The sequence below is a fragment of the Ovis aries genome, chromosome 6 (genome assembly GCF_016772045.2).
Source record: "Ovis aries strain OAR_USU_Benz2616 breed Rambouillet chromosome 6, ARS-UI_Ramb_v3.0, whole genome shotgun sequence".
Taxonomy (NCBI): domain Eukaryota; kingdom Metazoa; phylum Chordata; class Mammalia; order Artiodactyla; family Bovidae; genus Ovis; species Ovis aries.
This window is the reverse complement of record NC_056059.1, coordinates 56,320,913-56,340,824: the sequence shown is the minus strand read 5'-3', so window position 1 is coordinate 56,340,824 and position 19,912 is coordinate 56,320,913. Positions and strand designations below refer to the sequence as shown.

Here is a 19,912-nt window from a genome sequence, read left to right as displayed (position 1 = left end):
AGAAAATTATAAAGGAGGCACAGGTAACATATTTTCCTGAATTTACAGGATTTAGGTTTATTTGTTTTGCAGCAAATATGTCACTTGCAGAGGAGATAATTTGCTAGAAGCCAGTGGTTTATATACACACAAACACACATACGCACATGCACACATATACATATCACATAAATAAGATAAATTGTCGGTATATTAATGTTGGTTAATATCAAAGGATTCAGTGGAGAATTTGAACGTTTTCAGGAGACTTACGTTAAAGTTTTAGCAAATTCTGTTAACTTCATTTGATTCTGTAGACTTTTTCTCTAACATATCTGGCTTTTAATATGTATAAGAAAATTACTTTCTTACCCCTTTTTAGGAATGAAGTTTTAATCTTTCAGCCTAGAATATATTAGATGCTAAGTCATTATCTATGGAATTAAGTAATGTGTTTGGATATCTGATCTAAGATGAAGTTACTTTGTGATAAATTATAATGGGTTATGATAAGGTAAAATATAAATGCTGACTATTTTCATAACAAAATAGAGATAACAACTCAAAATAAATAGTAGCTTCAAAAAAATTAACTATAGATCTTTATCCAAGCTTTCTTGTGAACTTCAGTGTGAACTTCTTCATTACAGTTTTGGGGATAAGATTTCTTAGCCAATTAACTGTGGAAAGCATCACTGAACAGTGTTGGCATATTAATAAGTTGGATAGTTAGCATATTCTTCAAGAAGAGTAGTGATGTACAGCTTAATAATGTGTATGAATTGAATGTGAACATTTTCAGTCTGTGAAGTAAGATGATTAAAACTTTTTTAAAAAATGGAATAAAGATTAGAAATACATAATTTGCATGTATCAGAATGGAAGTTTCTCTGCCAAATTAATGGAAGTTTTCATTTTTCACTTGCACAGACCTGATGGACTTAAAATTACTGGTTTCATTGTTATATTACTTAGATTGTCTAAGTTTATGTTATCCTTTAAAAGTAGGTGTTTTTCAGTTCAGTTCAGTCGCTCAGTCGTGTCCGACTCTTTACGACCCTATGAATCGCAGCATGACAGGCCTCCCTGTCCTTTGCCAACTCCTGGAGTTCACTCAGATTCATGTCCATCGAGTCCGTGATGCCATCCAGCCATCTCATCCTCTGTCGTCCCCTTCTCCTCCTGCCCCCAATCCCTCCCAGCATCAGGGTCTTTTCCAATGAGTCAGCTCTTCACATGAGGTGGCCAAAGTATTGGCATTTCATCCTCAGCATCAGTCCTTCCAATGAACACCCAGGACTGGTCTCCTTTAGGATGGACCAGCTGGATCTCCTTGCAGCCCAAGGGACTTGCAAGAGTCTTCTCCAGCACCACAGTTCAAAAGCATCAATTCTTTTGGTGCTCAGCTTTCTTCACAGTCCAACTCTCACATCCATACATGACCACAGGAAAAACCATAGCCTTGACTAGATGGACCTTTGTTGGCGAAGTAATATCTCTGCTTTTGAATATGCTATCTAGGTTGGTCATAGCTTTCCTTCCAGGGAGTAAACATCTTTTAATTTCATGGCTGCAGTCACCATCTGCAGTGATTTTGGAGCCCCCCAAAATAAAGTCTGACACTGTTTCCACTGTTTCTCCATCTATTTGCCATGAAGTGACGGGACCAGATGCTATGATCTTAGTTTTCTGAATGTTTAGCTTTAAGCCACTTTTTCACTCTCTTTCACTTTCATCAAGAGGCTTTTTAGTTCCTGTTCACTTTCTGCCATAAGGGTGAAAACTAGCCAATTTGATCACATGGACCACAGCCCTATCTAGCTCAATGAAACTAAATCATGCCGTGTGGGGCCACCCAAGATGGGCAGGTCATGGTGGAGACGTCTGATAGAATGTGGTCCACTGGAGAAGGGAATAGCAAATCACTTCAGTATTCTTGCCTTGAGAACCCCATGAACAATATGAAAAAGCAAAATGATAGGATACTGAAAGGGGAACTCCCCAGGTCGGTAGCTGCCCAATATGCTACAGGAGATCAGTGGAGAAATAACTCGAGAAAGAGTGAAGGGATGGAGCCAAAGCAAAAACAGTACCCAGTTATGGATGTGACTGGTGATAGAAGCAAAGTCCGATGCTGTAAAGAACAATATTGAATAGGAACCTGGAATGTTAGGTCCATGAATCAAGGCAAATTGGAAATGGTCAAACAGGAGATGGCAAGAGTGAACGTCCATCGACATTCTAGGAATCCGCGAACTAAAATGGACTGTAGTGAGTGAATTTAACTCAGGTGTTTTTAAAGTTTTGTTAATACTTTTTTGTTAGCAAGAAGTTATATGAAATTCTTGCTTTCATATTAATATTTCAGCATGAAAAGCATAATGACCATTTGTACCTAACAAACGGCCACCATTTATTAGGTACCAGGTACTATGCTAATTAATGTATAAACATTTCTTTTTCATCTTCCCCAAAAATGTAGGAGAAGATATTCTCATCCATGTTTTATAGATGAGGACAATAAAGGATTAAGTAACTTGTTAAAGAGTTACAGTTCATCATGCAGAGTTTAAGACAAGAACTTTGTAACTCTAAGCCTAGCTTCTTTGTCACTACATCAAAGTGTCTTTTTAAAGTGTATGTTGAAAAGAAAATTTCTGGCTTATGACATTTCAGAAATAGCCTAAGGAGTCTTTCCTTGAATAACTTCCTTGCCTAGGTGGTTCAGAGTATGCATTCAGTAAACATGTCGGACACACTTAAAGCAACACATTTACTGAGGAGGACAGTCTTCTTTTCCAGGAAGAAAAGTCTAATGGCATCTAATGAAGTCTTGGAATTAGAAACACTTTCATGTACAAGTAATACATGTAATCTCCTTAAAAATTAAATTATTCATGCCGGACTCTTCCTCATCTTTCAAGAAGTAAACCTATTTTTAATGAGTGTATATTTCAAGACTTTTTCAATGCGTTAACATGCCTATTTATGTACCCTTAGAAAGTGCATATTACTGTTTGTATATGTGGTCTTAAAAGATTGCATCATATTATATGGAGCTAGGTCTTAAGGGACTTGGTCTTGAGTCATGTCTTCGGGAACTGGTTGGCTCAAGACTAGATTGATAAATTAAGGAAGGCCCTTCATGGTTAAGCCTTGACATATTTGTTTCATCTGTTTTATATCCTGGTGTATATCTTTCTTTCCAAAGGAAGGTTGCTCATGGGTTTTCTCACGTGGTTGAGCAGACTGTGTAAAGAGCTTGAGTGATGGACTAAATAAGGAGCCCTTCTCATGAATGCAGAGGTCTTTTAGCTGTGTTTTAGGAAAAGCATTAAAAGATAGTGAAATAGTTAGATGTAAAAGTTTTATACACACAATACATGAAGTAATCTTATTTTTTTTTTTGAATGATAGGAAAAAAACTGTGAAAATGTAAGAGGTGTTAGATTTGAGTCTCTGTAACTTAATTTGTACTGGATCTAATTTAAGTTCATGCATCAAAACTTAATTTTAAAAACTGTGATTTTTATTGCCCACCTAACGTAAAGTATAAATAGAATAAAAAAGAAAGCTGATGTATACCCCTCTCCCTCACATATGAACTGTTTTCATTTTTCTTGCCTCTATTTGAACTATTTCCCTGGTGGCTCAGACAGTAAAGCGTCTGCCTACAATGTAAGAGACCCAGGTTTGATCCTTGGGTTGGGAAGATCCTCTGGAGAAGGAAATGGCAACCCACTCCAGTAGTCTTGCATGGAAAATCCCATGGATGGAGGAGTGTGGTAGGCTGCCTCTATTTATACATATGATAGTTTTACTAATTTTCTTTGGAAGTCATTCCAGAGCGAGTAAACAGAGAGTAGAGGTGGAAGGGTAGCTGCTCCAGCTTACGTTGAAGCATTAATAAAATGTAATGTTGGAAGCTTATTTAGAGCAAAGAAGATTGAACTGGGTGGTAGCAGTTCTGGGTTTTCATTCTTGCTCTGCTACTGATTGGCTCAGATAGTTAAACTAATCTCTTTCTGTTTGAATGGCATCCTGTGAAAAAGAGAGTAGGGTTACTATCTCTAAGGCCATTATTTACATTTCATGTTAAAGTTCCAGATACCTGGGCTCTTTCCAGACCCATTGACTTAGAATTCCTGGGGCTTGCGATTAGAATCTCCATTCCTGTAAAGCATCCCAGTTGACTCAGTGACTGCTGACAAAAACCACACACAGTAAAACACTGCTCTGTGGGTTTTTTCTTCTTTAAAAATTATAAGCATCCAGCAAAAGAGAGAAGGTATTTCTGGAGCTGGAAAATATATAGAGCTCTCCTTTGTCAGCACTGAGTGCTGCTTTAGTTTGTCCTTTCTCTCCTTGGGCTTACAATACCTCTTTTTCTGGTTAACTTTCATTTAAGTGAATCTTTTTCCTGATGGAACATTTTGGAATGTGGGAATGTTTAAGTAGAAAGTTAAGAAAATCTTTATTAGTGGTAAAAAATTTTTAAATTTTGAAGAACTGGTCTCAGTAAATTGTGCATGGTTGTAAACTATAGCTGCTGTTTTTTTTTTTAATTTCTACAATCTTAATAATTTTTATATAAAATTTTGATTTTTCAGCTTATAAATTATATGATGACTATTTAATTCCTTTTTCTTAATGCAAACTTTTATTACCAGAGTGTGATCTATTGGAGAGATTAAAACTCCATTTGCAAAGTCAGCATAAAACAAAGTGCATGAAAAACAATTTGAAACTCTTAGTTCACATAAGTTCTTTTAACTCTGTGTGTATGTTTGGACATTTACTTTGATTTGTGGATTATTATTCATCTTTTCTTGTACTTTTCCTCTACTTCCAGTAGGTGGCCTTAAGATTTCCATGTCAAGCATCCGTACAGATACACTTTTAATACTTTTTCATTTTTTCTGGGTCCATCTCTTCTATTAAATCAAGAACTTAAGTTTTGTAAGTTAAAAATGGCTGTTAGAATGGATTATCTGAACTATGGTCTTATTTTTGAAGTTCTTTACTTTTTAAGAAAAGTAGCATGATAATAGCAAGGAGATAGCAGTCTGCACGTTCTTATCAACAGTTCACTGCTGAATCTAAACTACACAATTAACATGAACTTTTCATTTTATCAGGCTTCCCTGATAGCTCAGTGGTAAAGAATCTGTCTGCAATGCAGGAGACTCAGGTTTGATTCCTGGGTCAGGAAGATCACCTGGAGAAGGAATAGGCTACTCACTCTAGTATTCTTGGGCTTTGCTTGTGGTACAGCTGGTAAAGAATCCCCCTGCAATGCAGAAGACCTGGGTTTGATGCCCGAGTGGGAAGATCCACTGGAGAAGGGAAAGGCTACCCACTCCAGTATCCTGGCCTGGAGAATTCCAAGGACTATATAGTCCATGGGGGCACAAAGAGTCGGACTCGACTGAGTGACTTTCACTTCACTTTTCATTTTATCACTTGCCCAGTTCAAAGATTCAGTTTTTAATATCTTTCTTTCCCTTTCATTTTTTAGCAGATTGTTGAAATTAACTTGAAGTAGCTTCAAAGTAGGAGAAATGCCTTAGGGAATATTAGGGGTTTTTTTCTTTTTTTTTTTTTCACATAGGCTATATGAAGATATGTAGTATTATATATAAGGTATTGCTGCTTGAGTGAAATTTCTGCCAATAGATTTGAGGCGAATTGAAGATAATTGACTTTGGTTTCCATTTGTGATGTTGTCCTGATATTCAGCCTCCCATCTTTTCCTGATGAGTTTTTGAATGTCATGTTAATATTAAGGACTTCATTACAACCAGATGTCTTGCTTGGTGGGTTTGTGTATCCATTTAATGATAATTGTGGCATTGAGGTTTTAACTACATTCACTTGATTAAACATTCTCAAATCCGGGTGTAACAAGAGATTCATTCCCCCAGTGTAATGTTCCCCTGTGTCTGGTATGGGAATGAAATTCTAATAGAATTTAAATAGACCCCATAGGGCTCTGGCTTGTGTGGTGCAGAAAGAAGCAGCAGGATGGAGGTGGTGGCCTCAAATTCTCTGAGTTCTATATCTGGCCAAACTCTGCATCTGGTGTTTGCCCGGAAGTCTGATGCCAATGTCACACAATGCCACATCTGTTTTCCACAAATGTCTAAGCACCGAGTTCTTAAATTCCTGGCAGGGAAACCTGGCACCCATATTTCCAAAAATAGGTTTGAGATTTTAGCAAATTTGGGGTTAATAAACCCTTCTTTAATTTTTCTGTTTAGGAATGAAACCATTATTTTGCTCTTTCACTTTGTAGTTTTAAAAGGTAGCTTGAGCCAGGCTCTGTTACTACTAATTTGTACAAATAACCCATTTCTCTGTCTTGGTAAATATTTGTCACTTACTCTAACCTGAATGTTGAATATGGAATCATTGGTGTGAATACTTCCAGTCACTGTAAATGGATATATTCTTATTGAAGACAAATTCTGTATTCAGAACCTTCAAATGAGAGGACTGTCTGGATGTATTAGACTTTCATCTTGTATTTCTTCATTCAATTTTTATAGCAGTTGTATAAAAAGTAGATACTACTGTCTTTATGTAAATGAGGGAATTGAGGTCTGGACAAATTAAGGAACTTGCCAGTAGTCATAGGGCCAGTAAATGGATCAGACAAGATTCTCCCCCAGTTCTGACTCCCGGTGCTCACGATGTCATTACTACCTTTGCAGCATCAGACCTCTTCTGCCAAGCACGGCCATTCATGCTCTTTGGGATCACACATTGTGTGACAGCAAATTAACTGTAAAATATAGCTTCCTCCAGAGTCTGTTTTTAGCTTTATGCTTTCCATAACAAGGTATTTCTACCTATGGAATTTCTATGCTGTTGTTTTTTCACTGCAGTGTATAGGATTTTAAAGGTTGAAGTTTGGCATGTTCCTGACTCATCCCTATTTTTTGAAAATGAAAGTAGTGCTGACAGATTGTAGTTAATGGGTAATTTATTTTTAATTTTCATGAAAGTTTAACATTCATATTCCATTCCATTTTTTAACATTTATGTACACCTGATAGTTATTTTTAGGCATGCATTTTCTTATAATTAACTTTTTAATAGGTAATATGTTCAGTTGGTTTCAATTTAATGGTAATAATAATAGCTATCTGGGACTAGATAGCACTTACTGCCCCAAGCATTCTTCTAAGCACTTTTTATGCATGAATTTAATCCTCATACAGTGATGCAGTAGGTACTACTGGTAGCCCTGATTTGCAGACAGATGAGCTGAAGCAAGCGAGGTACATCTGATCAGTCTGGTCTGGACTTTGTTGTTTGATCAGTCAAGAGTCACCTCCTTTGGGAAGAATATGAACTCAATACTCTCTTTTTTGGATTGGATTCAGTGTTTACCCTACAGACATGGATTATTCTTTTATTGCACATGTTACAATTCTCTCTCATTTCTCCCCAGACTATAAGCTTCCCCAATACCCCATCTCATGCTTTTGAGCAGGCCCACCACTTAGCATAATTTCTGGCTGTCGTGAGGTACCGACTCAACACAGGTTAGCCATTTTAAAAATGGCTGTATCTTTTCTCCCTTCTTCACAGAATTGTTAGGAAAATCAAATCAGAGTTCATAGCTGTTTGTAAGCTTCAGAGCACTAAGCAAACAAGTCTTAAACCAATTGTGGTTTGTGTGTGCTTAATGAAGACCAGTGCTTTTATATCCTTTGGATATTAGCAAAAGGATTGGCATGCAGGACACATAGGTTCTTGACAATCCAACGTGTCACTGTATTCTGACCATCCTGTTTCTAACCAATAGTCTTAATAACTTCAGGTGCTTTTTTCATAATCTGATTGCATGCTTTTTTTTTTTTTTTTTGGCTCTGCTGAAGGCCTAGAGAAATGTTTATATCCTGATATTTAAATGATGTTGACTTGTACTGTTTAGATTCTACAACTGGTTCTGCTGTCTAATTCAGTGTTTCTTAATACTTGTTACATATGGAAATCGTAAGGTGGTAGTTTTGTTTTCTTTTTTAATTTAAAATCACTAGGCTTTGTCTTCTGATTCTTGGGATCAGAAACTCAGAGTGGAGGGAGGGAGAGTTCAACACAGGTAATTCTAATGAGGCTCTAAGAATGAGATATATTCTAAATATATTCTAAAGGGTATGTGACAAGATGGCTTAATGTCACCACAAATATTTTTTTAATAAGAAATGCAGTCATGTCATTTTAATAGCTCTCAAGAGCACTGACATTTATTTTGTTACTCTGCTGTACATTTTACAGACCATTTGTGCTGGTGAGTTCAGTGGGTACTCTAATTACTCAAAACCATATGGCCTTGGCAGGCAGCTGATAAATGGGTTACAGTTTCTTTCCAGGCTGAAAAATCATCTTTGCCTTGCTTGGGATGAATCTGGGGCCTTGAGCTGAACCTCACTTATTTTATTTTTTAACAGAAATTGCCTCTTTATATGTAGATATTTCACGACTTGCTTGTAGAAATGAGGCACCATCTCTTTAGGCTGGAGCCTTGATGAGTCTCATCAGTTTCCATCCAAGGTTGTCAGTCTTACCATCTGCTGGTCTGAGTGTATGTTTCTGCCCTTAGTAACACAGCACCTGCAGGCCAGGCCCCCATCAGAGAATAATAATCAGAGTAGTCTGTTAGCCAGCTATTGGCAGAAGTTGCATCACGGAAAATTGTTTGAGGAGATGCAGCCTATTTTATTCTAGAGGTACCCCCATATCAAGCTGGGTCATCAGAAAGCTGTTTCTCTAAAGTGTCTTACCTTGCTAGCCCCATTTTATTTCCCCATTTATAAAAGAGAGTTTGAGTTTCCAATCACTTAAACATTGAAAGTTGATCCAACAGTTGCAGTATCCAGCAGGAACATTGGCATGGATGATTGAGAATTTGTTTCCTGTAATTATTAGTTAATTACTTAAAGTAAATAAGTTCTAGCATACTGTACCAGAGCTGGCATTGAGGGCTGTGGGCGCACTGGTACATGGCAGGAGAGTGTACATAGTATGCTATCATTCATAGTATGCTAGATACTAACAACTGTGCTGACATACTATGCTAGAACTTATTAAAATGGAGCATGTTGGAAAAGTTTGGCTTCCCTCCTGCATAGGTATCATTTAAGTACTGAGTTTTGTTAGGTGGGCTTACAATACAAAGTGTAAGTATGTCACCTTCTTCCAGGTATTTCACAACACCTAGCATGGAGAAGGCGATGGCACCCCACTCCAGCTCTTGCCTGGAAAATCCCATGGACGGAGGAGCCTGGTAGGCTGCAGTCCATGGGTTTGCTAGAAGTCGGACACAACTGAACAACTTCACTTTCACTTTTTACTTTCATGCATTGGAGAAGGAAATGGCAAACCACTCCAGTGTTCTTGCCTGGAGAATCCCAGGGACGGGGGAGCCTGGTAGGCTGCCGTCTATGGGGTCGCACAGAGTCGGACACGACTGAAGCGACTTAGCAGCAGTAGCAGCAGCATGTCCCTGTATCTTTTATATTACTGATTCAATTCCTGGTTTGTTTCTCCCAACAAAAGGAGCCATTTGTTCTTTCATCAGAAAAAATCATATTCAGTTTACAAATGAGTCATTTCCTCATTCTAACTAAAAATGTGTACATTTTTAAAAACATGAAGCAAAACTTTTCTGCAGTTTGTGAATGGAAACCCTTTATGAGCATGGAAAATTAGTTGCATTGTTGTTTTATTCCACTTGTTTTATCAGCCAGGAATGCATTAGTATCTCTAATGACAAAAAACTGAAGGATAGTGTAAATAGATAGGGACTTGTTTGTTTTAACAAATTTCATGCTGAGGCCATCAGGGAACAAGATTTTCCTATTTTTTTTTTCTTTTTCCTCACTCTGACATCCTTACAGTACAAGAATTTGTCCTCAGGCTTTTCATCTCAAGGGTGCTTACATTCTAAAATGGCTTTGTTATTTCCCAAGAAGATGGAAAGGGGTGAAAAGTCTTTTCTTCCAAGATTTGTCTCTCCCCCTTGCCCCCCAGGCTGGAAATTACTTGCATTTTATTGACCAAAACTATGACATATGGCCCCTCCTAGCTGCAAGGGAGATAGGAAAATAGTACTTTTACTTTTAGCTCTTACAATAGGCGAGACAAAGAGAAGGCAGCTTCTGAGGTGTTTTTTTCACAGTCTCTGCTGAAAGTGTCCTTCCTGAGAGTGGACCAATATTTTTTGCAGTTATCTTTAGTATGGATACTTTTTCCTAGCCATAATTTAATTTAGGAATTCAGAGCGCATTTAATCTGAACCTATTGACAGAGATAATTCATTTTTTGAGGTACAGATTAATTATATTTTTAAGGTGTGAGATGGTATGATAAATCAAATTCCAAAACCCTTATGGCTAGATAATATATTACAGACTTTAATGCTTTTAGATGGTAGACTGTGTACCTTTTTGAACATTCTCTAGTTTTGGTGGGACAAGTTGAACATAGTGGCTGCAGGTGTTGAACAAATGGCATTTTCCATACAAAAATAGCATTTGAAGAGCTTTTTAGAAATCTAATTGAAGGAAGAAGAAACTAATAAAATTTTAGAAATGAGATAAAATTGTAAAACGAGTAATTCTTTTGTTTGAGAGCGAACGAGGAAGATAGTGTGATAGAACAGAGGTAACACCATGCGGCGGAGAGGGAGCCAGCAGTCAGGCGGCCTGGGTTTCTGTCCTTGTCTACCACACACAGCTGTCTCCTCTTTCCACGTTACTTTACCTCTTTGAGTCATGGTTTTCCCTTCTTTTTGTCTAAACAGTCATTATACCAACCTCACAGTGTCATTTGACTCCCCCACCTAGAAAATGGTAAGGGTTAGTTTCCTGTTAGTTCCCTTTATGAAATGGCTAAAGGTGGAAAAGTGCCTAACTGTTAAAAGCAAGGTATGTGTAGCTCAAGATCTATGTCCTTGTCAACTTATGTATTGTGTGGAAAAAAAGCTTTATTAGTAGCCTGACAGGCTTCAAATGCTATCATGTTATCATGTATTTAAAGTATATATGTATCATGTATGTAAAATAAGATGTATATATTTTATATATCATGTATTTGAAATAAAATCACTCAATCCATTTTTAATGAATTGCTTAATTCCATATTTACATGTTGTAGTAAAATTCAATGAGATTTATTAAATTTTAGAGAATATAATTTTATTTTCAAGATCCATATTTTCATTTCTTCATATTTTTTATTTTTCTCCAAACTAGGATTTTAAGAGTGGACTTGGTATTACCATAATCCCTATGAATGTAGCAAATGTAAAACAAGTGGACCGAACTGTAAAACAGTCTTTTGAAATAATCACTCCCTACAGGAGTTTTAGGTAAGTTATATTTAAACAGTTTTTGTTTGTACTATTACAGTAAAGCTTGGGTGATCCATTTTTGCATTGCCAGTCGTGATTTGACTTCTTAGAGGACACAGTAAAGTTACGTTCTTACTTTTCCATATTGTGTCATTTATTAGCCAGTGTGTAAAAATTTACCAATAGGCACCAAGGATGCTCAGTAGCACTGATTATTAGAGACCTACAAATCAAAACTACAATAAGGTACCACCTTGCACCAAGCAGAATGGCCAGCATTAAGAAGGCTACAAATAAAGTGTTGGAGAGAGTGTGGAAAAAAGGGAACTCTTCTATACTTTTGGTGGGTGCATAAATTGATGCAGCCATATGGAAAAGATTATGGAGGGTTCCTTAAAAAACTAAACATAGAGATACCATATAATCCTACAGTCTTTACTCTTGGACTTATATTCAGAGAAAACTCTAATTCAAAAAGATGTATGCACCCCAGTGTTCACTGCAGTGTTATTTAGAATAGCCAAGACATGGAAGCAACCTAAATATCCATTAACAGATGAATAGATAAAGAAGATGTGGTGTGTGTATATGTATATATGAGAAAGACAAATACCATATAGCATCTATTATATGTAGAATCGTAAAAAAATATAAATGATCTTATTTACAAAACAGAAATAGATTCACAGAAAAGACATGGGAAAACATCCCTACCAAAGGGGAAATAAATTAGGAATTTGGGATTAACATATACACCCTGGTGGTTCAGATGGTAAAGTGCCTGCCTGCAATGCAGGAGACCCGAGTTCAATCCCTGGGTTGGGAAGATCCCCTGGAGAAGGAAATGGCAACCCACTCCAGTACTCTTGCCTGGAAAATTCCATGGACAGAGGAGCCTGGTAGGCTACAGTCCATGGGGTTGCAGAGTCGGACATGACTGAGCGACTTCACTTTCACTTTTCATATATAAAATGGGTAAACAATAAGCACCTCCTGTATAGCACAGGGAAGTATATTCAATATTTTGTAATAACCCTATAATGGAAAAGAATATGAATATATGAATATATAAGAATATGAATATATATATGAAACTGAATCACTTTACTGTACACTTGAAACAAAAATAATTGCATTTTTACTTTTTCAGATCATGTAATTTGTTAGCCAGTGTATAAAAACACTTTGCAAAAGTGACTTGACTTATCATACAACCTGCAAAGATACAAATTTCTTGAGATTTGAATAGTTTCTTTTCATAATACCTTTTTTCTTAGAAGACTTGATGATTTTTGATCCACAAATATATGAAAAATTGTTATGAGGGAATAAAATAAAAATAGATATAGCATTGTCTTTAAGCTTATTACCAGCTTATTATAAAAGTATTATTATTTTGTCTTTTTTTTTAAGCCTAATCAAATATAATCTCTCCTTTAAGATTAATCCCTAATTACAGTTACTCTGTGATTTTCTAAAAGGAACTCCAGCTTAAACTGTTGCCAAACTTAATGACTCACAACACTTATTGATCAAATATCTTAGCATTTTGATATATATCTAGTATTATGGTACTCTACGCATTACTTTATTATGACAGTGAAGCAGAAAACTTAATGTATGTTCTTATACGTGTTAATAATCTATAGTAACTCCATTGCTTTAGAGGGGCATGTCATATCTGTTGAGTTCAATCACGTTAATTTGCTTGTCACAAATAATCAACATACCACAAAGTAGTATGTGGGTTAGAGGCAATTGTCACAGGGTTTTTGAAGGTCTAGCAGTTAATTACTTTGTGATTTCAAAGATGCTGTTAATACCAAATGTAGTACCCATATTATCTGTTTAAATATATCTACTGCCTGGAATTTTGAAAAAGAATAGCAAGCTTTATTTTCATAAAGGAAATTCAAGGGTTAACTGACAATGTAGACATTGTCTAAGCTGTTTTTACTTAAAGTGCTTTATATTGTGTCAAACTTGTACGGTTTGTCCTCACACCAACCAATTCTCCAACTCTCCGTACACCAGCTGGCTGTCCTGTATCTTCCCGGAGGGAGACTCAGACCCCACAGGTTTCAGGAATCAGTCCCAGAAGACTGTCCTCAGGTTACTCTCACTCAGCCCAGTTTAGCTCAAATTGGGGTGCTCATTACCCTCTCTCCCCCAGCTTTGATAATTTGCTAAAAATGTCTCAGAGAACTCAGGAAAAGAGTTCAAGTAATATTACCAGCTTATTATAAAAAATGCAGCTCAGGAATGGCCAAATGGGAGAGCTTTAGAGGCCACGGTACAGGGGGTTTGTGGCAGAGAGCGTCCAAGCTCTTTCTGGATGCACCACCCTGTTGGCACCTCAGTGTGTTCATCAACCTCAGAGTTCTTCAGACCCTGTTGTTTGGGGGATTTTATGGAGGTTTCATTTCATAGGTGAGACTGATGAAATCCAGGGTATGTGTGCAGGTGCTCAGTGCTGTCTGACTCTTTGCAACCCCGTGGACTGCAGCTCACCAGGCTCCTCAGTCCATGGGATTTTCCAGGCAAGAATACTGATGTGGGTTGCCATTTCCTCCTCCAGGGGATCTTCCCAACCCAGGCATCGAACCCTCACGTCCCGTGTCGCCTGTGTTTGCAGGTGGATTCTTTAGCACTAGTGCCACCTAGGAAGCCCTGAAACCCTGGGCTGTTGTTGATTAAGTCAATTACCAGCTTGTCTCACCTTCTTAGGGGCCTCTCAGGTGGCACCAGTGGTAAAGAATTCACCTGCCAATACAGGAGATGCAGGTTTGATCCTTGGGGTTGGGAAGATCCCCTGGAGTAGGAAGCAGCAACCTGCTCCAGTATTCTTGCCTGGGAAATTTCATGGGCAGAGGAGCCTGGTGGGCTACATAGCAGAGTCAAACATGATCAAGCACCACAGTTCTCCCCTTCCAAGAGGTCAAGGGATGGGAAAATTCCAGCACTCTAGTCCCATCTTGGACTTCTGCTGACCAGCTCCCATGCTGAAGCTGTCTGGCCTCCAGTCAGAAGCTGTCCATTAGCATATAAAGGGTTTTTGCCACTCAGGGGATTCCAAGGATCTGAGGAACTATACATCTGGAACCAGGGACAGGGACCAACCTATTTTCCATTGTACCCTGTGGGCTCTGCCCAGTCTCTAATTTGTAGATGTTATAGTGATAATGAAACATGGAGTGATTAAAAAAATATAATCCGTGGAGGCCACTCAACTTCTCTATAGATTATGTAGGATAAGTCCTCTGTTTTGTTCATTGTATCTCAAAGCATTTTCATCTTCAGAACAGAAAATTGTAGTGTGAAGCATCATTCCATGGGTCATTGACTGAATTTGGGGCACTGTGTATATAGCACATTTTCTGGCATATTAGAAGTACTCTGTAAATATTTCTTGAAGGAGTGAACTGATGTTTTAAAGTTTTATTCTTTCACTCAGGTACTCATTAAACACTAAGAATTGGAATAAATAGGAATGAGGCTAAAAATGAGTTAGCATTCTGTTAGAATACTAATTGCTTAAAACTTTTTTGATTTCTCAGTTTCTGAAAGCCATCTGGACATTCTTCCAATTAAAAAAAATCTATTTTTAAGACAAAAAAATCAAAATTTCTAGTGGGTGTTTTTGATAACTTAGTTTCAGACCATGGCATATTTTCTTGGCAAAATAATCCACTTAGTCCTGAAACTCTGCCAGTCTCTTATTGATTATGATGTAACCACTGCTTAGAAAACATGGCCTCACTTTTAAGTTTTTGACTTAACAAGGTGATTTTTATATCCTGGTCAGAAAAATGTGTATGTTAATTTTGGCTCAAGATAGGTAAACAAAGTCATAAGCAATGTGGAAAGTTAACGGAAAAAAATAGATTTCTCAATGAGATGGTTTTTAACAGAAAAGACTCTGCACCTGCCTGGAAGGCATATTTTTCAACTGCTGTCTCCTTTGTGAGTGAAATGAATATACAAACTGAACATACTGCTTAATTGGCCTTTACAAGGGAGATCGATAATGCAGAAACGTTAATTGTTTCAGCTTTACAGCTGAGTCTGAAAAAGAGAAACAAGAGTGGATTGAAGCTGTGCAGCAATCAATAGCAGAAACTCTCTCTGATTATGAAGTAGCTGAGAAGATTTGGTACAATGAGTCCAACAGGAGCTGTGCAGATTGTAAAGCCCCAGATCCTGACTGGGCCTCCATCAATCTCTGTGTTGTCATCTGCAAGAAGTGTGCAGGTAATTAGTGATAAGTTACGCTCATCGCTGTTCGGTGGCAGATCGGCACCGAATGCTCTTTGGTATCATATATATTGTGTCCTAGCTAATAGCTATGAAGAATAAAAGCAGAGAAATTTAAATCAAATTTAGAAATATCATTCTATACTTCTCTTATGCATGGCTTAGAGATAAAAATTGATTTTTAAGCATGTAATCATTTTTGTGTGTGTGCCTACTGGACCATGTATGGATTTTTAAAAGACAATACTGAAATTTTCAGATTTGGGATGAATGTGTTTCAGAATGCACCCTGAACACACTCACTGTTCGTATGATTTGTCCCTTTTCCCAAATCATATTTTGTAAGACGTATTTTTCACATTTCAAGGCTGCTCTGCTTTCTAATCTTGTTATACAAGATCTGTTCTCTCTTATAATGAGAATTATTATATAGAAGCATTTTCCAGGCATATTGAAGTTCATGAAAGTAACCAGTGTTGTGACTTGTTTTCTTCTTGTGACCTTAAACCTTACGGACTATTTGACATCTCATATTTGGGAGGTAAGGCAACTGTCCAAGTGAGTGAAGGGAATGGAGCCTAGCTTAGGTATGTGACTGTGGAGGTCTTGGAGAAATTAGCTACAACCTAAACTTTCCTCAGCTCTTCAGCTCTACCAGGTACTGTGCTGGTCCTGGGAGTTAAATCTATAAGATATGATATATCCTGCAGAAATATATAGTTATTTTAATAGACTATGATAAGGATAGCAATAGAGTTGAGCACAGGTTTCATTGAGAAAATGCAGAGGAAGAGCTCCTGTCTCAGAGCAGACAGGACAGTTGCGTCAAACCCTCAGAGTCTTCCTGAGCTCTGTGCTCCACATTTCTCATCATACTGAGGTAGGAGTCCTTACAAGCTGATCAGTTACATCAATAGCAACCAAAAAGCCTCAGTTAATCCTCCTTGACTTTGCATTTTCTCCCAACCTCTTCTTTCCAGTCTCATTGGAATCTGTCCAAGGCTGTTCTGTGTTCTTATGTTCCCTTTCTCTCCTGTCTTCTCTGAGTCCTTACCCCATCACTTATTCACTCTCTAAGCACAGTAGGCCTTTCACAGTCACGGGTTCCAGATCAAAAGTAATTGGAAAAAAGTTCCAAAAAGCAAAGTTTGAATTTGCATGTACCTGCAGTTGTTACTTAGCATTTATATCGTATTATGTATTTTAAGTAATTTAGAGATGATTTAAAGTATTGAATATAATAGAGAATGTGTATAAGTTATATGCAGATACTATGGCCATATTATACAAGGGACTTGAGCATACTTGGATTTTGGTGTCTGTGGAGAGTCCTGGTATCAATCCTCTGAGATCCATCAGGACAGCCATATTCAACTATGGTTTATTTGGTTCAGCATGTAAATTTGCATAATTCTGTTAACACCAGATCTCTGAAAACTTACTATTCCCTTAGATATAATTCTCTGTTCCTTTTTCCTTTCATAGAGAAGATACTTTCAAGAGTAATAGTTTATGCAGGTTTTCTTTTCTTTAACTTCCTAGTATATCATCAGCATCCTGTAATCAGTCTTCATCTGCCTCACCTCCAATAAACATATTTTCACCACATTTACCAGTGTATTTTACCTCTCAGTTTCTGTGTGGTCAGTTCCCATCTCCATTGCACTCTCCGGAGTATTTGACACTCTTGACCAGTCTGCCTCTCCATGACTCCCCATCCTTCCTCAACTTCCAGCAGGCCGTTTTCTCTTAGTGTGCTCTTGCTATTCTGGTCATCCTTTGTCTGCTCCTAAAACATGTGTGTTGCCTTGGGTTGTATCCTCAGATCTCTTTCATCCTGATATTCCTGAGTGATGTTATTTATCATTTGAATCCAGCAGTCTTTTTAAGCAGGTGTTTCTTGCTCTGTTGGAAACCATACTCCTGTATCTCCTGCTAGGGTCTCCACTTGGATTTGCTCAAGATACCTCAAAATGAACATGATAGTATGGAGTTCTCATTGCTTCCCAGCTCACTACATAAAACTGAATATTTTCTATGTTACAAATCCTGATCAGAAGTGATCTACTCTGCCCTTCACTCAAGCCTGAAGCCTGAGAGTCCCTCTTGACCCTTCTGCTTTCCTTAAAGCCCACCAGATTCCATCCTGGTTTTACCTTCTAAGTATCTCTAAATCTGTTCTCCACTTCACTTATTTCCCTACTGCCTTGACTCAGAATCTTAGGCTACTCCAGCATCCTTTCTTCCTGCCTGCCTTTGAGCTTTACTCCTTTTAGTATTGCCTTTTTGTCATCTCCGTAAGTGCAAACCTGTGCTAGGTCTTGCCATGGGAATTATAGGGCATGGTGTTTTTTTTTTTTTCTCAGAGAAGGGAGGAAAGGAACCTACCTAATGTACAGAGAGGAATGAACTTTCTCATGATCATTAGGTAGAAGATCCTTAAGAACAAAATGGTGTTTTGTGTTCTTTTCTCCTTCTCAGCTTAGAAAGAGTCTGACATAGGCCTGGATGCCCAGTAAAGTCTGAATGATGATTTATACAGCAGAATTAAATTGATGATACTAGAATACTGGGCTGTTAACTCTCTTCCAGGTATAATAGTAGAATAAAGAATCCACTTTAGATTTTTTAAGTATACATTCATTAGTTAGTATGTTGCTAGTCTTTTTTTTAAGAGTAAGGGATGATATCCGTATTCACATATATGTAATTTACACAGACCCATTATAAAGTTTTCAGTGACTTACAATTTCTAGTCAGTTACCAAACAATGAAAAAATTATATGTGTATACACATACATGAATACACACTTTTAAAGGGCTTCCTGGTAGCAGCTCAGCTGGTAAAGAATCTTGCCTGCAATGCAGGAGACCCCAGCTCAATTCCTGGGTCAAGAAGATCCCCTGGAAAAGGGATAGGTTACCCACTACGTTATTCATGGGCTTCCCTCGTGGCTCAGGTGGTACAGAATTCAGCTGCAGTGGGGAAACTTGGGTGTGATCTCTAGGTTGGGAAGATACCCTTGAGGAGATCATGGCAACCCACTCCAGTATTCTTGCCTGGAGAATCCCCATGGACAAAGGAACTTGGTGGGCTACAGTCCATGGTTCACCAGAGTTGGACATGATTAAGCAGGTGATTTCCATAATCTTTCTTATTGTTATGATTTCTGTTGGATTACTTCCACTACTGTGGTATAAAAAAGTAGGTAATAGTTTAAGTTGAAAAGATATATTAATGCAGACATACATATATTTCTTGTTGTTGTTCAGTCGCCTGCTGCTGCTAAGTCACTTCAGTTGTGTCCGACTCTGTGCAACCCCAGAGACCTAATTGTGTCCAGATCTTTGCTACCCATATTTGGCAGCACGTCAGCATTCCCTGTCCTTCACTAGATCCTGTTGTTTGCTTAAACTCGTATCCATTAAGTTGGTGATGCTATCCAACCATCTTATCCTCTGTTGCCCCCTTCTTCTTGCTTTCAGTCTTTCCCACCATTGTGGTATTTTCCAGTGAGTCAGCTCTTCGCATCAGGGGGCCAAAGTATTGGAGCTTCAGCTTTAGCATCAGTGCTTTCAGTGACTATACAGAGTTGATTTCCTTTAGAATTGACTGGTTTGATTCTGCTTCCTGTCCAAGGGACTCTCAAGAGTCTTCTCCAGCAGCATAACTCAAAAGCATCAATCCTTTGGCACTTAGCCTTCTTTTTGGTCAGACTCTCACATCTGTACCATAGCTTTGACTATATGGACCTTTGTTAACAAAGTGATATCTTGGTTTTTAATACACTGTCTAGGTTTGCCATAGTTTTTCTTCCAAGGGGCAAGTAGCTTCATGGCAGCAGTCACCATCTGCAGTGATTTGAAGCCCAAGAAAATGAAGTCTCTCACTGTTTCCATTTTTTTCCCATCTATTTGCCATGAAGTGATGGGATTGGATGCCATGGTCTTACTTTTCTGAATGTTGAGTTTTAAGCCATCTTTTTCACTCTCCTCTTTCATCTTCATCAAGAAGCTCTTTAGTTCCTCTTCATTTTCTGCCACTAGGGTGGTATCATCTGCATATCTGAGGTTACTGATATTTCTCCTGGCAATCTTGATTTTACCTTGAGCTTCATCCAGCTTGGCATTTCACATGATGTACTCTGCATATACGTTAAATAAGCAGCATGACAATATTCAGCCTTGACATACTCCTTTCCCAATTTGGAACCAGTCCATTGTTCCATGTCCGGTTCTAACTGTTGCTGCTTGACCTGCATACAGGTTTCTCATAAGACAGGTAAGGTGGTCTGGTATTCCCATCTCTTGAAGAAT

The 19,912-nt window shown here is 37.9% G+C and overlaps 1 protein-coding gene across 13 annotated transcripts in view; it reads left to right on the top strand.

Moving 5' to 3' along the window:
* ARAP2 (ArfGAP with RhoGAP domain, ankyrin repeat and PH domain 2) overlaps positions 1 to 19,912 on the top strand; it is a 198,264-nt gene that overhangs the window by 60,904 nt on the left and 117,448 nt on the right. For all 13 annotated transcript variants that reach the window (XM_027970922.2, XM_015096434.3, XM_060417574.1 and 10 more), the window contains 2 exons: positions 11,244 to 11,359; positions 15,393 to 15,592. In XM_027970922.2, the coding sequence (XP_027826723.1) occupies positions 11,244 to 11,359; positions 15,393 to 15,592 (316 nt within the window). The remainder of the gene's footprint in view (positions 1 to 11,243; positions 11,360 to 15,392; positions 15,593 to 19,912) is intronic.